Source organism: Hyalella azteca, unplaced genomic scaffold (assembly GCF_000764305.2).
Source record: "Hyalella azteca isolate HAZT.00-mixed unplaced genomic scaffold, Hazt_2.0.2 contig11722, whole genome shotgun sequence".
Classification (NCBI taxonomy): domain Eukaryota; kingdom Metazoa; phylum Arthropoda; class Malacostraca; order Amphipoda; family Hyalellidae; genus Hyalella; species Hyalella azteca.
In genome coordinates, this window is record NW_025941708.1 from 182,029 (window position 1) to 201,831 (window position 19,803).

The 19,803-nt window shown below is 37.2% G+C and overlaps 1 protein-coding gene across 1 annotated transcript; it reads left to right on the forward strand.

Moving 5' to 3' along the window:
- Window positions 1-1,426: 1,426 nt before the first annotated feature.
- On the forward strand, window positions 1,427-8,954 carry LOC108672401 (homeobox protein araucan). The gene is made up of 2 exons (XM_018160045.2): window positions 1,427-1,714; window positions 8,682-8,954. Exons 1-2 carry the CDS (start codon window positions 1,640-1,642, stop codon window positions 8,952-8,954), a joined length of 348 nt encoding a protein of 115 aa, XP_018015534.2. The 5' UTR covers window positions 1,427-1,639.
- Window positions 8,955-19,803: the final 10,849 nt, after the last annotated feature.

Genomic DNA, 19,803 nt, shown 5'->3' on the forward strand with positions numbered 1-19,803 from the left:
CAAGTTTTCGTCAACGAGAAAATGCGCTCTCTGTCACTCACTGCTGCGAGTACTGAGTTATATTTTTTAAATAAGTTGCTGATCTTTACAAATATCACTCAGTATCGGCGTGAGGAAAACTTCGACAACTCGAAAACTCTGACGAATACGATATTATTTGTGAGTTACTTTTTAAGATTTTTTGCGCAACAATAAATACTGCCAAAAATAGTTACGTAATAGCGTTAAATTTCTTGGGATTAAAGAAACTGTTGAGTATCATTATTTCCCATTAATATAAGAGTACTTAATCTGATAGAACAGCCCTCAATTGTGTATCCCACTCTTTGAATTAATAGGTATAAGCATCCCAATAGGCGTTCTTCATATACGAGTATATTATATGTACGGAAGTTATAGAATCAGAATATAACCGAGGTGTTTATATAGTCAATCGTGCGCACAAAGCTCGCTATAAACACTAATTTTGAATTTAAATTACGGTTAGTTAAATCAATACCTAAAATTAATTGAGTTCATTATAGTTAGAGACACGTTTTGCTAGTGAAATTAAACTTGGTTTGAGAATCCTTCTATAGTGGTTTATGGTAAATGTTGCCAACCATTATATTTGACATATGCATTTATACTGTAAAACAGCGTTTAGCAATCTATCATTTATAAATTTCTATGAAAAATTAAAGCAATTATTTCCTTCAACAGCTTACGGTGTTGGGAAATGCGTAACTCCATCGGATTTATTTACCGATTTTTCCCGGAACAGCGAAAGTTTTCTCCATTCCGCATAAAAATTGTACAGGACGGAAAGACGGTTTTCAACATCAAGTTTATTGCGGATGGAAAATTAATTGAATGCAAGGGCAAGAGTCGAGGACGATCGAAAGACTATATTGTTGTCAATAAGTCATGCATAAATACGCGAACTAGAGAGGTTCGATATATATGTACGGTTACGTATAAGGTACGAGTGCAAAAAAGGGGCTTCCCGAGCCAAACCTCACCCTCCCTATATATTCAATCATTTCGATTTTTTTGAACAAACTTGGTCATGAAAAATCCGTTGACTTGTGTATTTTAGTCTGGGAAGCATATGTCGTAAATATTGGAGAGACAATTGTACAAAATGTTCGACTAATTCTCTACTCCATGCTTGACTGTCATCGGACATCGTCCAATCAGGGATGTGTTGCGAGTAACTCTCGTGTGGGTTGGTTCAGTTCCTTCGTCTCCAGGAATTTCTTTGGCTGATCCTCGCCAATAATCCTATGTAGCCGAGGGAAGACCTGCCTCGGTCATAGGGCCCACCAATAGCAACAGATCCTGTAGATCTTGGGATCGCTGCACAACGCGGACGCCTCCCTTCCGCGCTTGCTTTGCCCCGCCCGAGCTCATGGCTGTTGTGTGTGTTGTCGAAGCCTGTGTTTGACATCATCAGTTGAGTCCAGTTGTGCCCGGTGGTCGCTTTGCAGTGCAGTGTCGTCTTATTTTGTCCCTACTTCTACGAGAACCCTTTCTGGCTCGTGCTAAAAGAGACCGAAGATTTCGAGGTTGTAGTAATATTCTTTGCATGCGGTGACATCTCAGTGATTAAGTTCCCTATTTTTGCCCGTGGCTGGCTCCCTGTCGCTGAACCAGTTATATGGAGCCTCCTTCACCTCTCAACATGTCTGCCTACACACAGTTTGGATACCCATACCCCAGCCCAGCCTCACAGGTAGGCGCTTCTCGATAAATTTAGAAATAAAGATTAATACTCCTATGATAATGAAACGGTCTTCTGATCCTACACATAAATTAAGAAATATTTCTTCTACAATCTCGTGTTTTCTCAGGCTGTTACAATTTTCAAACTCTCACTGGAAAATGTGACCGCGATTCAAATCATCGAGAAGCAAGTGGAAAAACTTGACAAAACAATAAATTTCACTATCAAATCCACAAAAGGAAGTAGGGATATTTTCACAAGTTCAATGCATAACTTGTACGTTAGATCAACTACTTCAAGTCCTAGAAAATTTTCCGTCTGCTGAAGCGCGCTGTGCGAACTTTTAATTGACAAGCCCGGCCATGGTCTAAATGATGACGCGTCCTAATGCGATATGAGGACCACTAAAAATGTCCTCGTCTTATATGCATAGAGGTGCGCAGGTCCTCAACTTATCAATCAATATTCAATACTTTTCTCCGCCCCCGGGCCTAAGAAACCCATAAGGAGGAGCTCGTCTGCCTTATTACGTCCCTCATCAATGGAGGAGCGAAGCATACACGCAGTCACCCAAGTTTTTATCGCGTATTATTTCCTTAATTTCGGGAGCGCGTAATGACTTTCAGAAAGTTCTGGTGTCGTGAATTGACGGAAGGGAGGCTTTAATTATTGATGAGCTGCCAGCTCCGCAACTTTGGATGCTTATGATGGAGGTGGTGCGCTTGAAACGGAAGATTACTTTATTTTTCTGATATTAAATTAATTTTTTTCCTTGGATTGGCTTGAAATTAGGCGCGTTGAAACCAAAGTGGGTAAAATTCCCTATAGAATTTAGCTGACATGCGACTAAGTCTCAATTGTTCAAAGGGTGTTAATACAATTTAAAAATTTATTTTCCATATAAAATTGTTTATTTCAAATTTTAATTATATTGTTGAATAATTTTTAAAAATTAGCGTCGATTATGATTCTGCACTATCTACACAAAATACGAAGTTTTGTGTTTTTGTTCAAATTCAGTTTTGAACAATTCACGAATGAAAATCTTGAGTAACATTTTCTAAAAATTATTGCTTTTTTAAATCATGAAGTTATTAAAAATGTAAGCGGTGTGATCCATCTCCTCTGATGAAGTAACTACAGTCCATAATCTGAAGTACAAAGAAAGAATGACATCTCGCCATAAAATGGTTGAATAAATGTCGAACACGATTTTGCCATAAAATAACAGCAGAAAAGTTGAACAAGAGTTCGCCATAAAATGATATAATAAATGTTTAATACGAGGTCGCAATAAATTGACAAAAGAAATGTTGAACAAGGGGTCGCCATAAGATGACATATATAAGAAATGTTGAACACCAGGTGAACTGATGAACTTAATTAATATATGCATTTATTTTTTCCAGAATGGAGGAGCCATGAAGCCATTAGTTTATAAAATCAGACTTTTTTATTGTTGACAAACTTTTTTCATGTAATGATTATATCTTAGAACAAGATCCGTACATATGAAGCTCTACTAATTTCGAAGAAAATAATATTAACATAAATATAACGTAACATAAATTGAAAAACTGTATTCAATCGATACATTAAATTTTTACACTGTTATATCACAAATTAGTTCTAATCGATACATTGTTTACACTGTTGTATCACAAATTAGTTCTAATCGATACATTGTTTACACTGTTGTTTCACAAATTAGATCTAATCGATACATTGTTTACACTGTTGTGTCACAAATTCGTTCTACTCGATACTTTGTTTACATTGCTGTATCACAAATTAGTTCTAATCGATACATTGTTTGGATTGTAGTGTCATACATTAGTTCTAATCAATAAATTGTTCACAAAGTTTTATCACAAATTAGTTGTAATAGTGCTGGACAAAGCCATGCACAACTCCCGAAACTGAACGCGCAGGCAACATGGGAGTACTCCTGTAGTCGCGCACACTTTACAGTGTTCACCAATTGAGCTCAAAGCACGCAATAAGTATGCGCGCAGGTGCCTGCTACAGGCCAGCTTCCGCGCGTTAATAGCGCCTTATCATGCTGCGTAGCGACGCTCATCTCACGCGCGCCTGATACCGCGTCCGCGCGACGCGTGCTGCGCTATGCGCGTCCCCGCACATCTTTTGGCGAGAGAAGGTGCAGATGTTCACATGAGGTGCATATGACGTGGCCTTAAACGTGTAATGCTTGTCATAAAGACTTTTACTGAACTATAGTCTATTTACCGTTTGCTATTGTTATTTTTGTCCAACTTCTATGCGCACAGCTCCAGTTTTTTGTAAAGCCAGTATATAGTTACAGTTGAATATTTTCGATTCGACTCTCCGATGAAATTTGAGTTGTCTGCATCGTACAGAAAAATTGCTCACACTATTTCGGTACATCGATTAACAGACCTTTATGATAATTTATTATATTATATTATATATTATATAATAGACCTTTATGATAATTTATTCAGATAATAAAAAGGACCAAGTTATCGAATTTTCAGAATATGCAAATATAAAACTTAGACAACTGCAGCAACTCGCACGGACGGGCTGCAAGTGACTTTAAGCCCATCATAATCGGACGTCAAATCCCATGGGATCCGCGATTACTAGAATAAAAATGTCAATGATAGATTGATGAAGTATTGCAAAGCCAGGGGATAAGGAGTTGAAATGAGAATGTTAATTTTTTAGCGTCTTATTATTTTATACGATGGTGCTTCGTACACACATATATTCACACATCATATGTCGATTTTAAAGCTCCCCTCCGAAGATGTCGGTGAACATTTACGACCTAAAATATAGCACATTGTATTATTGTTTAGTAAATTACAACCCTGAATCTAAACCACTATTATCGAACATGGGATGTCGGAAGCATATTCGAAAATGGGTTGTAATGTGCAATCGCATATATAGGCTTTTGAAGTGGACAAGGCATAATAATGGGCATAAAACATCCAAAATACTTATCTTAAACTTGAATAGTTTAGCATTTTAAAAGGATTTTAACTCGCAATGGTCTAACGAATTTAATCGATGAAATGAGTAATTTTTGATATTCCTGTATTGAGTACAATTATCTGGATTCACATATAATACAGGTAATACTTTCCTTAAATATCATGCAATATGGTGCTGCTAAATAGGCCGAAAAATCAGAGTTCAAATATCTACTCTAAGAACTATGCCTTTAATTATTATTTCAAAATACGTTATAAAATTATATTGAGCTCTGCACTTTCTCATACAATAAGATAAATAATTTTCATACACTTGTCATCTAAAATAATGAATAATAATAAAATATCATACATACACTAGTCGTCTAAAATTTTTGGACGACTAGTGCCAGGTATCATTTTCATGAAATTGTATTTATGCTGCCGAGATAATTTATTTCTGCTTTCTTTGTTTTTGCTGTAAATTTGTTTAGCGCTCGTTTAGAACCTAGCTGATTCGGTAAATCAAAGCGCGTATCTACAATATCTATCATGTCGGAATATTACCGACACCCGACATCGGGATTTTTAGTGCTTGAATTGTTAGCCATTGCAAAACAGGAGGCGGGAACTTGGAATACAGATTTAAATTTCTCTTTTTACTTAGTAGATTTATTTTATGATACAAACAATCAAATTTCATATGAAATTAGGAACGAAATTAAACTTAAAATTCGTTGTTAAAGCTGAATTTACACGGGTATTTATCTTAAAAATATTGCTGCAGTTTGAACAATATAGCATGAGAGTATCAGATTCCGGGTAAAGATATTCGGAATATCATGATTCGGACAACGGGACATGCAGCTCTCATGGATTATCCACCAATCTGCCAATGCATGCTACGTGAAGCTACTAGTAATCTATAAAATTGTTATCGCATATAATAAACTAAAATATATTGAAACATGCAAGAGGTCTAGTAAAAGTTATACCCTTATTCATGTTACAACTTTAGGGCAAGCGAAGCATGCAGTTTGCTTCTTTAGATTGCAAAGAGAATCATTAGTAATAAAATAAGGTTACAAACTACTATGAGCCACGACTTAATTAATTCACATCAAGACAGGAACAAAATTAAATCGATTCCTTATAAAGTTCACATTTGTTGCCGCTTGGGTTGAACGTATTAGTGCTGAGGGAAATGTTGTATTTTGATTTGGTGTACTCTTTCTAGGAGGATTGCGTGGTGTGTATATGGGACTTGATATAAAATGATCATACATTCGTCCTACGCTTGTTTTTTATTAAAAATAGAAAATGTAATAATGTTATACATCCATGCGCTGTGTTTGTTAATGCAGCTTTAAAAATTTATTTCCATATTTTACAGTTGATATGATGATTTTCATATCTATTGTAATAAAGATGATGTCAAATACTACAATTAAGTTGAATATGTCGCAAAGGGGCGCTGATACTATTGATTATATTGGAAAATCTTGGAATTAAAAAAAATTAATTATTTTGCATTTGAAATAACAGTGCAATACTAAATGTTTTAATGATGACTTATAAGTTTGGAACGCTTCACAATGTGTAATTTTCCAAAACACCTTAGAATTTTTTTTAAATTATGATAATTCTTAACGAAGCTTCTTCTTTCTAGCGAGCAAAGCCGTGGTAAGTTTATAATGAACATCATTGGTAATCAAACGTTACTCCACTATTATTTAAAGACTACTTGATTATTCATTACGAAGTAAATTTGATTATTCTTATAATTCTGATTATGGCAGCAGTTTTGTATATGAGGCCAGCATTTCGGTCAAAGCTTCTGTGATCTTTCGCATAGCTAACAAACTCGTCACTGGACTGTCAGGCTCGACTGAATATTCAATGTAAATTAAATATGGCTTTGAAAATATATGAAACACTCTCGTATATATATATGCGCTTGTGTGTACCAATTTCTAAATTTTTTACCAATGACTTTAAAAAGAATAAAGACATACCTAGCTACTAATCTTGCTTGCCTTGTAATAGCCGTTTAGTCAGTTTAGTAGTTTGAAATTTCAGCATTCGTATGAGTACATAATTTAGTTTATATTATATCATAGATAATTAAAACATTCAATTTGCTCGTCGAAAGACTTCGATAAATATAAAAGAATCCTGCGGTGCAGAACCTCGAACCTTCCGCCCGCATTTAATCCACAAAGCAGTTTATATGCAATAAGCGTGCGATGTTTGCGTGCTACACCACATTAGTCACTCTAATTACCGCACTGTTCTCATTAGAGGGCTCGAGAAGGTCACCAAAACCGTTCCTACTTAACAACTTATGTAAATTGAAAGCGGCCGACCGCTTGCCAAAGAAGGCCACCCATGTTTATCTTTCGATTTCCAGCGCTTGGTCTTGAATGGGAAGTATAAATAAGTCCCCTATACCTTCTCCACGCCGTAGTTATATCATTTATATGGGCTCCATGCATTGTTTTATATAGGAACGCTTATCGATTTGTTAAGAGACACGAGTGCTTCCTGTCGACGCTTGTGTTGGACTTGTAATTGCTTGATAGTTCTTTGAATTGTCATAATTTTTCCAGGAATAAATATTTAATTTTGTTCAATACTTAGTTAGCCAGTAAAACATTAGGAACAAATATTTTGGTATTGTCAAAGCAATAAAAAATATTTAACATTCGACCAAGAAGACTGACAGTACGTACTCCAGTAAATGGATTTTTCTGCACAGAGTTTTTGAAACAAAACACAGTTTAATTTAACAATGTTTACACATACCATGAAGTATTAACGCCAAACCCCGGTTTTCATGTTTTAGCTTTAATAATGTACTTAACATGAATTGATGTTAAGAATTCTACAACAATCCAATGGAAATAAAAGTTTTAATAAGGATTTAAGATGAAAATCAAGAATTCAGTTAGTATCTGTTGAAAATAATATCTGAATAAAATATAATATCTGTTGAAACAGTAACAGACGAAGGCTATCGAAATATGCAATCGTAACATTTCATAGTTAAAGCATATATGATTATATTAAAGATTAATATAGATAGAAATCTCGCGAATATATCACGATCATGATAACGAATGCTTGTTTTAATTGTTTTCTGAATGCATGGTAAATTCATAGAACTTGAATAATTATCGTAAAAATTTTGTACGGTAACTATAAATAATATTGAGGATTGTCGATTACCGTTCATTTAAAGCATTGTTTCGAAGTGGACGCCGAATACAACGAAACATTTATTATAAGGTGCCAAACCAGCACACAATTTGCAGTGCAATGTCAGGGTATTATAATGATGAGGTTGGTAAGTACAGGAAAGCGATTAACTTCAAAATCTTCTTGTGTTATTCGTTATACACTAAATATTTACTTGTTTCCATATCAGCTGCAATAATATTGTTCCAGACTTCAGTTTGTTTAATTGTTTTAGTTGTATGAACAAAATAAAAATACAAAATATAACTTGAAGCACTTGTTCTCCCTACTTTATTTAGTATAAACGCATTTGATATGAAATTCATCTTATATATGAATACATAAAATTTAGCAGGAAATTACAAGGCAGCTCATTCGATCTAATTATATTGGCTTTAATAATAAAGTTCTAGGTATCGCGCATGGAAATTGATCAACAAATTGGGTAAAAACTTAGTAGACAGTACGAAGTAAAATTGAATTCCTAACGTTTGATTTTCGAGCGAATATAAACCACACTTCTAATTTGAGTTTAAATAATCTTTTAATGGATTAAACAATATAATTTCATGACATTTCCAGATATGAGTGCTAATTCAGCATTGAAGTTAACAAATGTTTACGGAACATGCACATTCTGTTGCATGAGCTGAACCTGAAATGTACTGCACCTAAACAACATGTACCAGTAAGTTACTGGCTTGAATGCATAGAAAACCAATAAAACCAAACTTCAGCAATTTTGTACAACTGTAACTCAAGATTTTCCCTTTTTACAGCTCCTAGTCAGTCAAGCGAGCGGGGGTACGACAGCGAGCAGTGGGGGCGGCTGTTGTGAAGGCGGACGTACGATCATGACAGACCCTGGCTCAGGTCAGCCCATCTGCTCATGCCAGTACGACAGACTCGCCCTGGGCTCGTACTCGAGGCTGGGTTCGGGTCTAGGCGCCTCTGGGGCGGTCTACGGGTCCACATATCCGTCATCAGAACAGAGCCCGTATCCCTCCATCGGGGTCGATTCTTCAGCGTTCTACAGCCCTCTCGTGAGTTGAAATTTTTCGTTTCGATAAAAGAAAATACACGTAAAATATAAGAAATCGAAATATTGTCTGTTGTAAGTTCGTGAAATTTTTACAATTAAAAATTTGTAGTGAGCGAGGCAAAGCCTGGAGAATTTTTTTTTCAGGAAATCAAAACACGAAAATGATAAGCAAATAAGATATACTGGCTACATATTAGTTATAGGCGAGAATAAAAGCGACCTGCTGCAAAAATTAGGTGTATAAGTTTTAGGTCCGGAAATATATTTCTTCTGGGTATTTCATTCAAGAAATAAACTCTGAAAATGGTACGATAGTTAAATAAAATTAGAATACTAACAAACTTATTACGGGAACACGTCGTACAACGAAGGAACGATGCATGATGATGTGCTTCTTCGCTGGTAAACTTGAAGAGATAATCAACCGTCTATAAATCATCGCAATTATTTCAAGCTTCAATTAAAATTTCCGTAGAAAGAATTACTATGCCCATTAATAATTATCGAATTATTCCTAACATAAATTATCCTAATATAATAATATTATATCCATGATTCATGATATTTGAATTTCTTTCAAGGTTTTTTATAATCATAACGACGCATTTTCTCAATTTGCATTCAATGAAAAAGATGTTGCACATTCTAAAACATCATCGAAAATCTCACTTAATGAGACCATAGCATAAAAGAGGCAAGATAACCTTTGGGTTTCGACCAAAAGAACCTTTCGACCCTTGCAACTATCAAATGAAAATATTTATTAACAGCAAAATGACATGAAAATGTTAAGCAATCGCGTAGTATACAGGTAATAACTAAATAACAGAAAATCATATAAAAAGTATACGGAATTCATTCGATTTAATAATTTTAAATGATGCGAGTCCTGATTTGTACGGCAGGAGAAGGTATACAGTAGGTGTAATTGGAAGCTATTGATCGGTGCTGGGAGTTGCAGTGCAGCGCTGTGATCTGCATAATCTTAAGAGGTGTGACATAATCTCCTCGCTTAGCATTCAGAAAATTAAAAATTGAATTCGCAATTAGTTGCGTGCGCTTAGCGTAATAAGGGTGTACTGAAATCTATTGCATCAATGTTTAATACAGACGTTTCCATTAGATATTTGTATAGGTAGTTTTGCTGTTTTAACGTCCATAATAATGTGGTTATAGGGTTTGAGCGACTTTAATTTAGGCTAAAATGAGAAATGTTTTATGTGAGAGGAACCAAAAGAAAACTTAGATTTGAAACTGCATCACTGGTAGCTGCATATTATATTTTTTAGTAAGTTTTATTGGTTCTATAATCTATAATTACCAAATGCGAGAAAAGCATATTTTCCATTTTAAATTTGTGATTAACAGTAGCAGAGCCGGCGGTATGCGAGGTGCACCATGGGGCTCAAGCTTGACTGACGAGCGTGAGAGTTGTTCAGAGTGTGTGTCATGTATCGCTAAGAAGGCAGTATTTTTAGGGTGACACTCCGAGGATACATGAGGTGTCAAGTGTGATCTTAGGCTCCTAGTGTTCCCAAATACATCAAGCGACTCGCCAGTTTCCTATACACGTACATCGATCAAGAAGAAGCTGCGAAAATTTCTAGGACATTAATATTAAAACGAAAGTGTAAATTTTAGTGATTCTCAGCTTTTGATTCAGCGCGTTGGTAGAATAGTCATGAAACTAGCTACTTAATTATTGAAAAACTTAATCAAATATTAATATTTTTTGATATACTTTAGTTTGCATGCGATTGATGTCAGCATGAAGTGGTCTGAATTCCAAGCGGGAATTTAATCAATTGATATTTTAAACTTCTAATGTAATTTCCAGCATCAATGAACCAATTATTATAATTATGGGTAATCAAATTATTGTTTTCAAATAACCCTACTGAAATTTACAGTAAATACAGACATTAATATTCCCGCAGAATAATTTTGTCTCGTTAGCAGAGATTTTGACGTTGAAGCAAACAACAGACACTCAACTTTTCACCTTGCGCTAACACGACGTAATGATTGCATGATACAGTATATAACCAAAATAAAGACTATGTACCTAGATTTAAATTATATTCCGTTTATATTGAATGCTTTCATTTTAAGGTAAAAATTTCACTATTGTTAGACATAATCCTTTAAACTAAAGCATTCGTTTCATCCAAAAAGATTAAGTTAGTCCATCATAATATAAAAAATGTTAAAAAAATTCGTATTTTTTAATTTTTTTTATTAGTTTCATTCAAATAATTTTAATAATGCCCCGGCAATTTTGATTCATCAAGCCCATTTTAGTTTGAAAGTTGAATATAAACTTGCCTCTAATATTTGATCCAGAAATGTGAGAACAAATTTGACGAATATTTAGCTATAATTCTCTCGAAAATTTAGTTGGAGGGCGAAGCTTCTCCATGTTTTTGTTTACCCTTGCAAGCCACACAGCTTAATCTGAAGCTGTCGCGCTGACTGACAGAAAGCTTTTCATGGCATTCCGTATGAATTTAGTCTCGTCTAATACTTCACTTAATATTTAACTCGAACAACGTACGAGCTCAGGCATTTTTGATGAGAAATATCCCAAGGTTTTAAGGCTTGAAAAAGGAAGGCATTTTCATTCATGCTTCTAACCAACTCATAAACATAAATGTAGGTTTTATGTTCACTTTGAAGCCAGCGTCATTATTCATTAATTAAGTTATTCATTCAGTGGGCCTTTCGCAAAACAGGCCGGTAAGAAATTCAAGTGCGTAGTAACACTCCACATATTTATGAAGCCAGGCATGTTGACTCGCATGAAAATGAAAGCAAAACATGGCGCGATGTTTTGGTGTCCTTCTTTATGTATGGCAGCTTCTGACAAGCGTGTGATATGCAAACACCTCCGTCGTTGCTGCGAATGCTATTGTTTTTCTTGGCATTTCGCTTATCTTCGTTCTTACTAATTTCCTTGCTTGAATGAAGCCTCAATGTGTCATGAGGGAGCGACTTTATTTATTAATGTCTGTGCTGCCAGCAACAAGAATGGATACTCATCGCACTTCAGGAGCAAGCTAAAGCTGAAGACACTTCGATTATTGTTACTCTGATCAAATTTGGTTTATAATTCATCACGCTTTTTCAATAAATACCTTAAGCGGTTGATCATGTACAAATTATCCGAAGTGCTGAAATTGAAGTTAAAATAAAGAATGAGTAGCAGTTGTCAGTTTTGTTGGATTGCCATTTCTTTTGATATTATTTTAAACGCAATGATTGAACCGATTTAAGCACACTGATTGTTGCACACACTGTTCACTAATTGAACACACTGCAGTAAAAGCTCTAAAAAAATATTTAAGAGTATATATTCTTGCATCATCTGAGTATCGGTAAACAGTAAAAAACAGCAAAAGTGAGTAAAAAAATACTGCCCGATACGGAGAATGTATTATGTTCGAATCTAATTGCGCTCTACAGATGTGGAAAAAATGCCCTGTTCGATTGATTGAGTATACGTATGCTTTCGGTGAATGGTATGAGGAAAAGTTCTTTGACTTCTGTTGCGAACCATTAAACTGTTCGTGCGACTCTCATTAGAACAATTAAATCATCACGCACACGTTCCCTCAGCACGCAATATGCCGAGTAAACCTAGTGCCATGTATACTGTAGGGTATACCTAGTGTGGTAAACTCGTGCAGCTCATTAACGCAGTTATGCCCAGACAGACACGTCACAATCTGTCTGGCGCAGTTCCGACAGTCGTGACTGTGACGGCAAACTGTCAGCCGCTGTTCTGAGTGATCGCGTTGCAGTGTCAGCGCCACCACGCGCAGATCTTATCTCAATAACGAGCTTATTTCTCGTCCAGCTTTTCTTACCACCAAAAACTGCTCAGTAACATTAATTACGGTTACAATTACGCGTATAAATTAAATATTGATTAATATTTTAAAGTGTTTTGGCAAGATTATTACCCCTTAATGTGTGACTGATGGGACTTCTCGGTCCCAAGCCACTAGGTACGAATAACATTGACAGCGATAAATGAATCTAAGATCAAAGGTTTAAGTATATAGTATACATGAAATATGAAATAAAATAAAAGTAGTATGTTCTGGCTGCATTTGTTACTGAAAACTATTGTGTCTATGCTATCAATATTTCAGCATTCAAAACTAAATCGACTTGTACATTTAGAGCCAAGCTGGATGTAAAGAAATATATCTTGCAGGGAATATAAAGTATCTTTATTGATTTTGCGCATTGAGATGCCACGCTTCATACTGCCAATTTTATACGACATTAGATTGAAAAGAGTTTTGTTCGATACCTGAGTGGGATTCTCTATTTTTCGCGACTGTTATTTAAATGCGATGAGTTCATTTGTTAAGGCATCATTGGCTACAATGACAATATCAAACATATATCAGCCAAATGATAACGAAATCGTGAAGAGTTTACCATTAAAATATAGAATATAAACTCTGAACTTCGCGTGAGGGCATGATTGCAGCACACGCGGAGCACAGGTGAGGGAGAGCCAAATTAGAGGGTAAGTGAGGCTGTCGAGGGGAAGTGAGCCGCTAACGCCTGCCTCTGCCCTCTATCTCGTCCTTGTTGAGGGCTTCGCTAACCATTAGAGGCGAGTCAGCAACCAAATAATTCAAGGCTAACATTTTTCGAGGGAGTAGACATCAAGAATGTTAAGAGGTCTTCTAATCCAGACAACACTTTTGAAGCTCACGGCGACCAATGTGTGCGTGTGCCGGTATGCCTTATTCATTCAGTTCATAGAATTCGGTCAGAAATAGCATTAGTTACCAATAAATTTATTCATAAAATTCTACGGATTTTCCAACAATATTTAATAAGCATCACTAAAAAGTTTTTTTTTCAACATTACACCATCGTTTCAATCGAAGAGTTCTCGTTTCACCATGAAGCCGTCATGGAAAGCGGCCCAATATCAGTGAAGCATCTTATCTCGATGATCAAGTTCCCCTGTGATTGCGGACTGAGGCATCCATCACACCACTCCGGTCAGGAACGTAACGAGCTCGGAATCGCTTCTGAAGTTACGGACAGCTCGCAATTATTTTCGGCAATCCGACCCCAGGTCTTCTGACTTCCGCTCAAGGATGTGACACCGGAGAGTTTGTTTGTGCAGACAATTTACACCCTCGCGACCTGGGGCTGTTGTTACCCTCGCCGGAGTTACCCTCACCGGAATGGCTTAATTCCGAGTGACGGAAAAGTATATAAGTAGAGTAAATAATATCCTAGTAATTTTTTTTATAGGATTACTGGGATTTTTTCGAAACTGTATTCATATAGCCAAGGCTACTCTCATGACCTCACGCATCTCAGGGTTAAGCTTAAGCCATATCCTAAGCTAACCAAATTACCCCGTGCTCTGAGGCCCTATCATCAAGCCATTACCCTCTTGCGTATTTCCCTTATGCCACTACCCTAATTCTACTCCCCTCTTGAGGGTTAGCCTTTAGCCATTACCCTCTTGCAGCTTAGACTGGAGCCGTATCCCTTTAGACGGTTATCCCCAAGCCATTACCCTCTTGAGGGTTACTCTTAAGCAATGACCCCTTTGAGGGTTTTTCTTTGCCATGACCCTCTTGAGGGTTACTCTCAATCCATTACCCTCGTGAGGGTTATTCTTTGCCATTACTTTCTTGAGGTTTCCCCTCAAGCCATTACCCTCTTGAGGGTTTTTCTTTGCCAATGACCCCTTTGAGGGTTTTTCTTTGCCATGACCCTCTTGAGGGTTACTCTCAATCCATTACCTTCGTGAGGGTTATTCTTTGCCATTACTTTCTTGAGGTTTCCCCTCAAGCCATTGCCCTCTTGAGGGTTACTCTTACGACATTACCCTCTTTAGGTTTACACTCAAGACTTTACCTTCCTGACGGTTACTCTCAAACCATTACCCTCTTGAAGGTTAACCTCAAGCCACTACCCTCGGGAGTGTGCCCGTAATGAAGTGTAACGACCCCTCAGACGACCCACGTCGCGGGGCGCGGTGACAACGGTGGATGAGTGGCAGTAACGGTGGATGAGTGGCAGTGGCGGTGGATGAGTGGCAGTGGCGGTGGATGAGTGGCAGTGGCGGTGGATAAGTGGCTATGATGATGACGCAGAGGAGTGTAAAAACGATCGATTAAAAGTGTTAAATTTAGACATGTTCAAGTATGCATTTAAAATTGCATTTTTCTAACGAGTTTGCTGCTTGTTTATGGTTTCCCGCATTCTTTCATTTCTAGGTTTAATTTAAATTCAAAGAAATCAACTCACGAAAACTTCTGCCTCGACAAAACTTCACGGTTTCGGAATTTTTGCGCGAAGCGAAGCAAATATTTTCCTAACGCGCACTGGCCGCAGGAATTTAAACAGGGCCAAAAATATCGTTTTCCAAACACAACAAAGTATGTCAGGACCAAATCTTTCTTCCTATTTGCTTTATTAATGGAAAATTTTAGTTAAGTATAAGGTGCAAACAACGCCGATAAATACTTTAAACGAATTAAATATCAGTCGATGGAGCCCTCGTAAATGAGAGTTGGATAAACGACTACCGGATCATCTGGACGAACGAGTGAGACGGAGCTGTGATGCCGCACACGAATAAGCCTGGTAAAAGACAACACAATTTTTGTGGGATTCGTAAATCGAGCATTGACGGTTGCTTAATTTATTCGAGAGAAATCAATAATGGTTCAAAATCTAGTATTTAAACTCGCTGATTCTGGGTGCAATTTACTCGGGTTTGGGGAATTTACATAGAAGATTTTTAAATACATTTTTTTGAAGAAAAGTTATGACACGTGCTAATACTATTCGCAGGCAATACTATTGCATGCATTCTGTATTATAGAATTATCCTTGCAGAGAGCAATAAATACATAATGTAGAGGAACCAGACCTATTTATTGAAATTGCCGCAATATCCTTCATATTTTCCCCATAACGGACGAATGCACAACAAACCAGTGATTAAAGTCGTGGATGTGCGTGGGAGCTGTTAGCTCGACAAGAGAGGGGGTGGCGCCCCCGGAGCATTGACACTGTGAGAAGTTTTAATCCGCTAAGCCGTAGCGAGTATCGGCGAGCGAGGGAGGCTGTCCCCTCTCAAGAGGGCGACACGGACTAGCACTTTGAGGGCCTTAAGCTTCCCTCGACCAGCCCTTTGCTAACTCCTACGTCCCTTTGGCCTTTACCTGCTCACTTTCCTATATTCTCTTGCCTTTCCAAGCTCAGTTTCCACTATTCGAACCGACTCTATTTAAACAACCATGAGTTATTTTCAAAACCAATAAAAACCCACATCTGATCTGGCTCCTAAATGCAAGTATTTAGCAATAATTATTCATCGTGTTAAAGTGTACTGTTCATCCGTTTTACCCGAGTTTATGTGGTTCTGTTGATCTGCAGTTTAAGCCTTTAAAATTTACTTCTCTTTAAACTGATTTGATAATTAAATGATCACTTCTCCTCTCATGTGGCTATCAACTGCTTCATAATTTCTATCTCTTGCTATGGCAAGCGTCTATTTTTTCCGGCCCGGCAAGCCACTATAATTTACTCGAATGCATTCTTGCCACCTGCGCCTTTCACTTCCACTCAGCCTCACTACATTTCTCTACTAACATCCGAATTCCTCGCAAAGTTTAGCCTGAACTCCAAATGCACTACGGAAAATCACGCATGTTACTCATGGATGGCCGACCGTCAGCCATCCAAAAGTGCATGACCACGGTTAACCTGCTTATGATGCTCGGCTGAACAGCTAGCATATATTCATCCATCCGAAAGTTTGTGCAGAAAGATACCAATTTAGTTCTAGCGGTTGCCTATATTTTCCTTTACTTGTGTTGGTGCTGAGATTCGGCTGCCCGAGGGCAGATCTAACGAATTCGACGAGGGCAAGCCTTGCAGAGAACTCCCCTCTGGTCTGTAAACTTTCCTACTGTTGCGCGGAACTGCCCATATACATTTGCTTCGCTTTTCGGAACTGAAAAACTTTACTGGAAAATGTTGCTTTATGGTACTTCATTTGTATGGCAACAGAAATAATTTGAATGATTTTCATTTATCTATGTTAATTCATTACTTACAAAATATAATTTTTCTACTTTATTTTGAGAGTGATGGTATATCGTCGACGTAGCTAACTTTTTTCTTCTTGATATCAGGCAAGTCACCGAATCATAGTTTTACAAAATTCAAATTATGTAGACTTACAAACGACAACAAGATTTCTGTACAGTTGCATAGACTCTCTATATAGTTCCGATGTTTACGACTGTTGCCAAAACATTCAAATCATTTAGATGATTTTTCACCTGCCGTCTAGATCTCTACCATCAATTGATGTATAAATTCCAGGACTGTTTCATATTTTCTGTCGTAAACTCTTTTCACAGATAAAAGTTCAAGTATTGTATAAGACAAGATCCCCTATACTACAAATGAAAAACAAATATGTATCGCCACTACATATAAGATTGTCTTTTAAAAACTGTCGTATAGCTACGGCGATTAACTTATTCAAGTGAAGACATTTTGCCTGGCGCTCTCCCTCTCTGCAGAAGACTAAATAATTTCCTTAGAGCTGCTCGCAAATCTTTGAAGCGTCACTTGGCTACGCTATTGCCGTGCCGTCGAACGTATGTATAAATGCTGTGAGTCATGAATAAACTAATGACAGCCGTCCAGAGCCCAACTGTCACTGTATTGAATTATACCTTCATTCTTATTGCAATGTTCTCACTAGTCCCTGCAGTGTGCCTTTAACTAGCATTATTTCATAAAGTGTGTAGCAATCTCTGAGATAGCTTGTAAAATATCCCTAAATAGTGTCTGTACAAATATTTGTACCTTAAAATTACCCTTATCACGGGCCTTCAAATTTGATAGTTTATCTGCAATTCAATACGTTAGCAGCTAGAACATTAAACGTAACTTCAAACGTGTAAAATTTATTGCCAATAATAAATGGCATGAAAATATAAATTATATAATTGTCTCTCTGAACTTGTATAATATTATAAATATTAAGCACGCCTGTTAACCGTAGGTTTGAATAAAAGAACAATTAAAAGTTAACCCATATTGCTGGCAATGCTACTTCGAAACGTTGATATTCGCCCGTGATCACTTTGCGTTGCAGAACGCCTCCTGAGACCAAATAATAAAGCGATGTTTCAAGCAAACTCAGAGGATTCGATGAACAAGAAGTGATGGAGAGGTCATCCAATATATACATGGACGAGGTGTTCTGAGCAATATTCAGGGACGAGTCAAACATTGATGAAATCCAATATTCCGATTCCGGAAACCGTCATCAAGTTTTTATTTCTCTTGGCCACGATACTTGCTGGGGATCGAGGACTGTTCGCCCTGCACTGGACATGCTCTGCTCAAACGCCTCTAGTAAAATATAGTTAAACCTTACCAAATAATTTTTCTTTGAGAAAATTTCATCAGAAATTTTAGTTATTATGTATTTGATTGCTAGCTTAGGTTCTTAAAAAACACTAAAATATAAACAAATAAAAAAGTCATGACTATGTAGGTGTTATGTAAACATAGAAAAAGACTTTTAAGTTATATATCGTACCACTCAAATACACGCTAGAGATTACATCACGTACTGCCATTCTGCCCTTCCTACTCTACTGCACCAAAACTTTTATATTTTAGCTGCATCATGGCTGGATGTTGTGGAATTTGTGTGACTAAAAAAAGCCCTACCACGTTAGGGGTTAGATGGATTTTCGGGATAAATTTCGTGTGAGGTTTAGAGCGGAGGTTTGTTGGCCGCGATGTCGGTGCGGAACATTGCACGGCATCGCTCAATCTTGCATGCCGTGGCTTGGGTTTCATGTGCATTCTGTCCTCAACAATTCAGCGGATGCTTGCGAACTACGAATCTGCCGCAACACCAGCACTTTATATTTAAGCGTTCCATCCGTCAAGCTGTGACCATCAGCACTGGACGCACAACATCAGGAAGAACAGTTCAAAAATACGATGGAAGAAGAGTTATGGCATGTGAAGCTGATATCACCAGTGACGGCCGACTAGTAGATAAAGCATAAAACCAATTATTAGACTCGCGCGTGTTACGAACTCTAGATTTAATGAAAACCAAGATATTTTAGACAAACGAATAAGGTTAAGTAAAAATCAATTTTACAGGAGAGACATATTGATGTGTTCGATTTTTGTTGTCATTTAATTTTAAACGCGATTAATTACGCTTATTGATCGAACTGGTTTTCAAAATTCTCAATACAGTGCGTCAATTATACTATCTATCCATGATCCGTCTATGACACTTTCACGGAGACAATGCTCGGAGTGTCCAAACCCATTTTCTGAATTTTTGGCAGCATATTGTTAACCACCAACTCCTTTTCCCTACATTATTTTCGGTATTTCTAGCAGCCTAATGTTGTGTAGGTGTGAGCATGTCTAAATGCACCTCACCAGGCATCTGATCTTGGAAAAAGTTGACTAAACGTTGTTTCAAATCAACATAAATCAATTCGTAATCAACCACGTTTGAACGTCACACGCCAGAAGGCAGGATCTGGTGGCCTCCGCTGAATGTTCTGTCGGAGCGGACGGCAGCGCTCGTGTACGTAAAAAGCTGGTCGGCGGAGGGCGACTCGGCTAGACAGGCGATGACTATTGCGCGTCATTGACAGCAAAATGTTGTGAGAGCAAAAATATGCATTTAGGAACTAAATCTAAAGAAGCAATGAGCAATAAATAATTTTTATCGTAACTTCAGGGCACTTATTGATGGAAAATAAATTCGAGCCTTTCATTGTATTGGAAGCGCGATTTCTTTC

Coding starts and splice junctions, on each gene's coding strand:
- LOC108672401 (XM_018160045.2), top strand. CDS start 1,640: ATGGAGCCTCCTTCACCTCTCAACATGTCTGCCTACACACAGTTTGGA. Junction 1,715..8,681: donor ACCCCAGCCCAGCCTCACAG/GTAGGCGCTTCT, acceptor CCCTTTTTACAG/CTCCTAGTCAGTCAAGCGAG.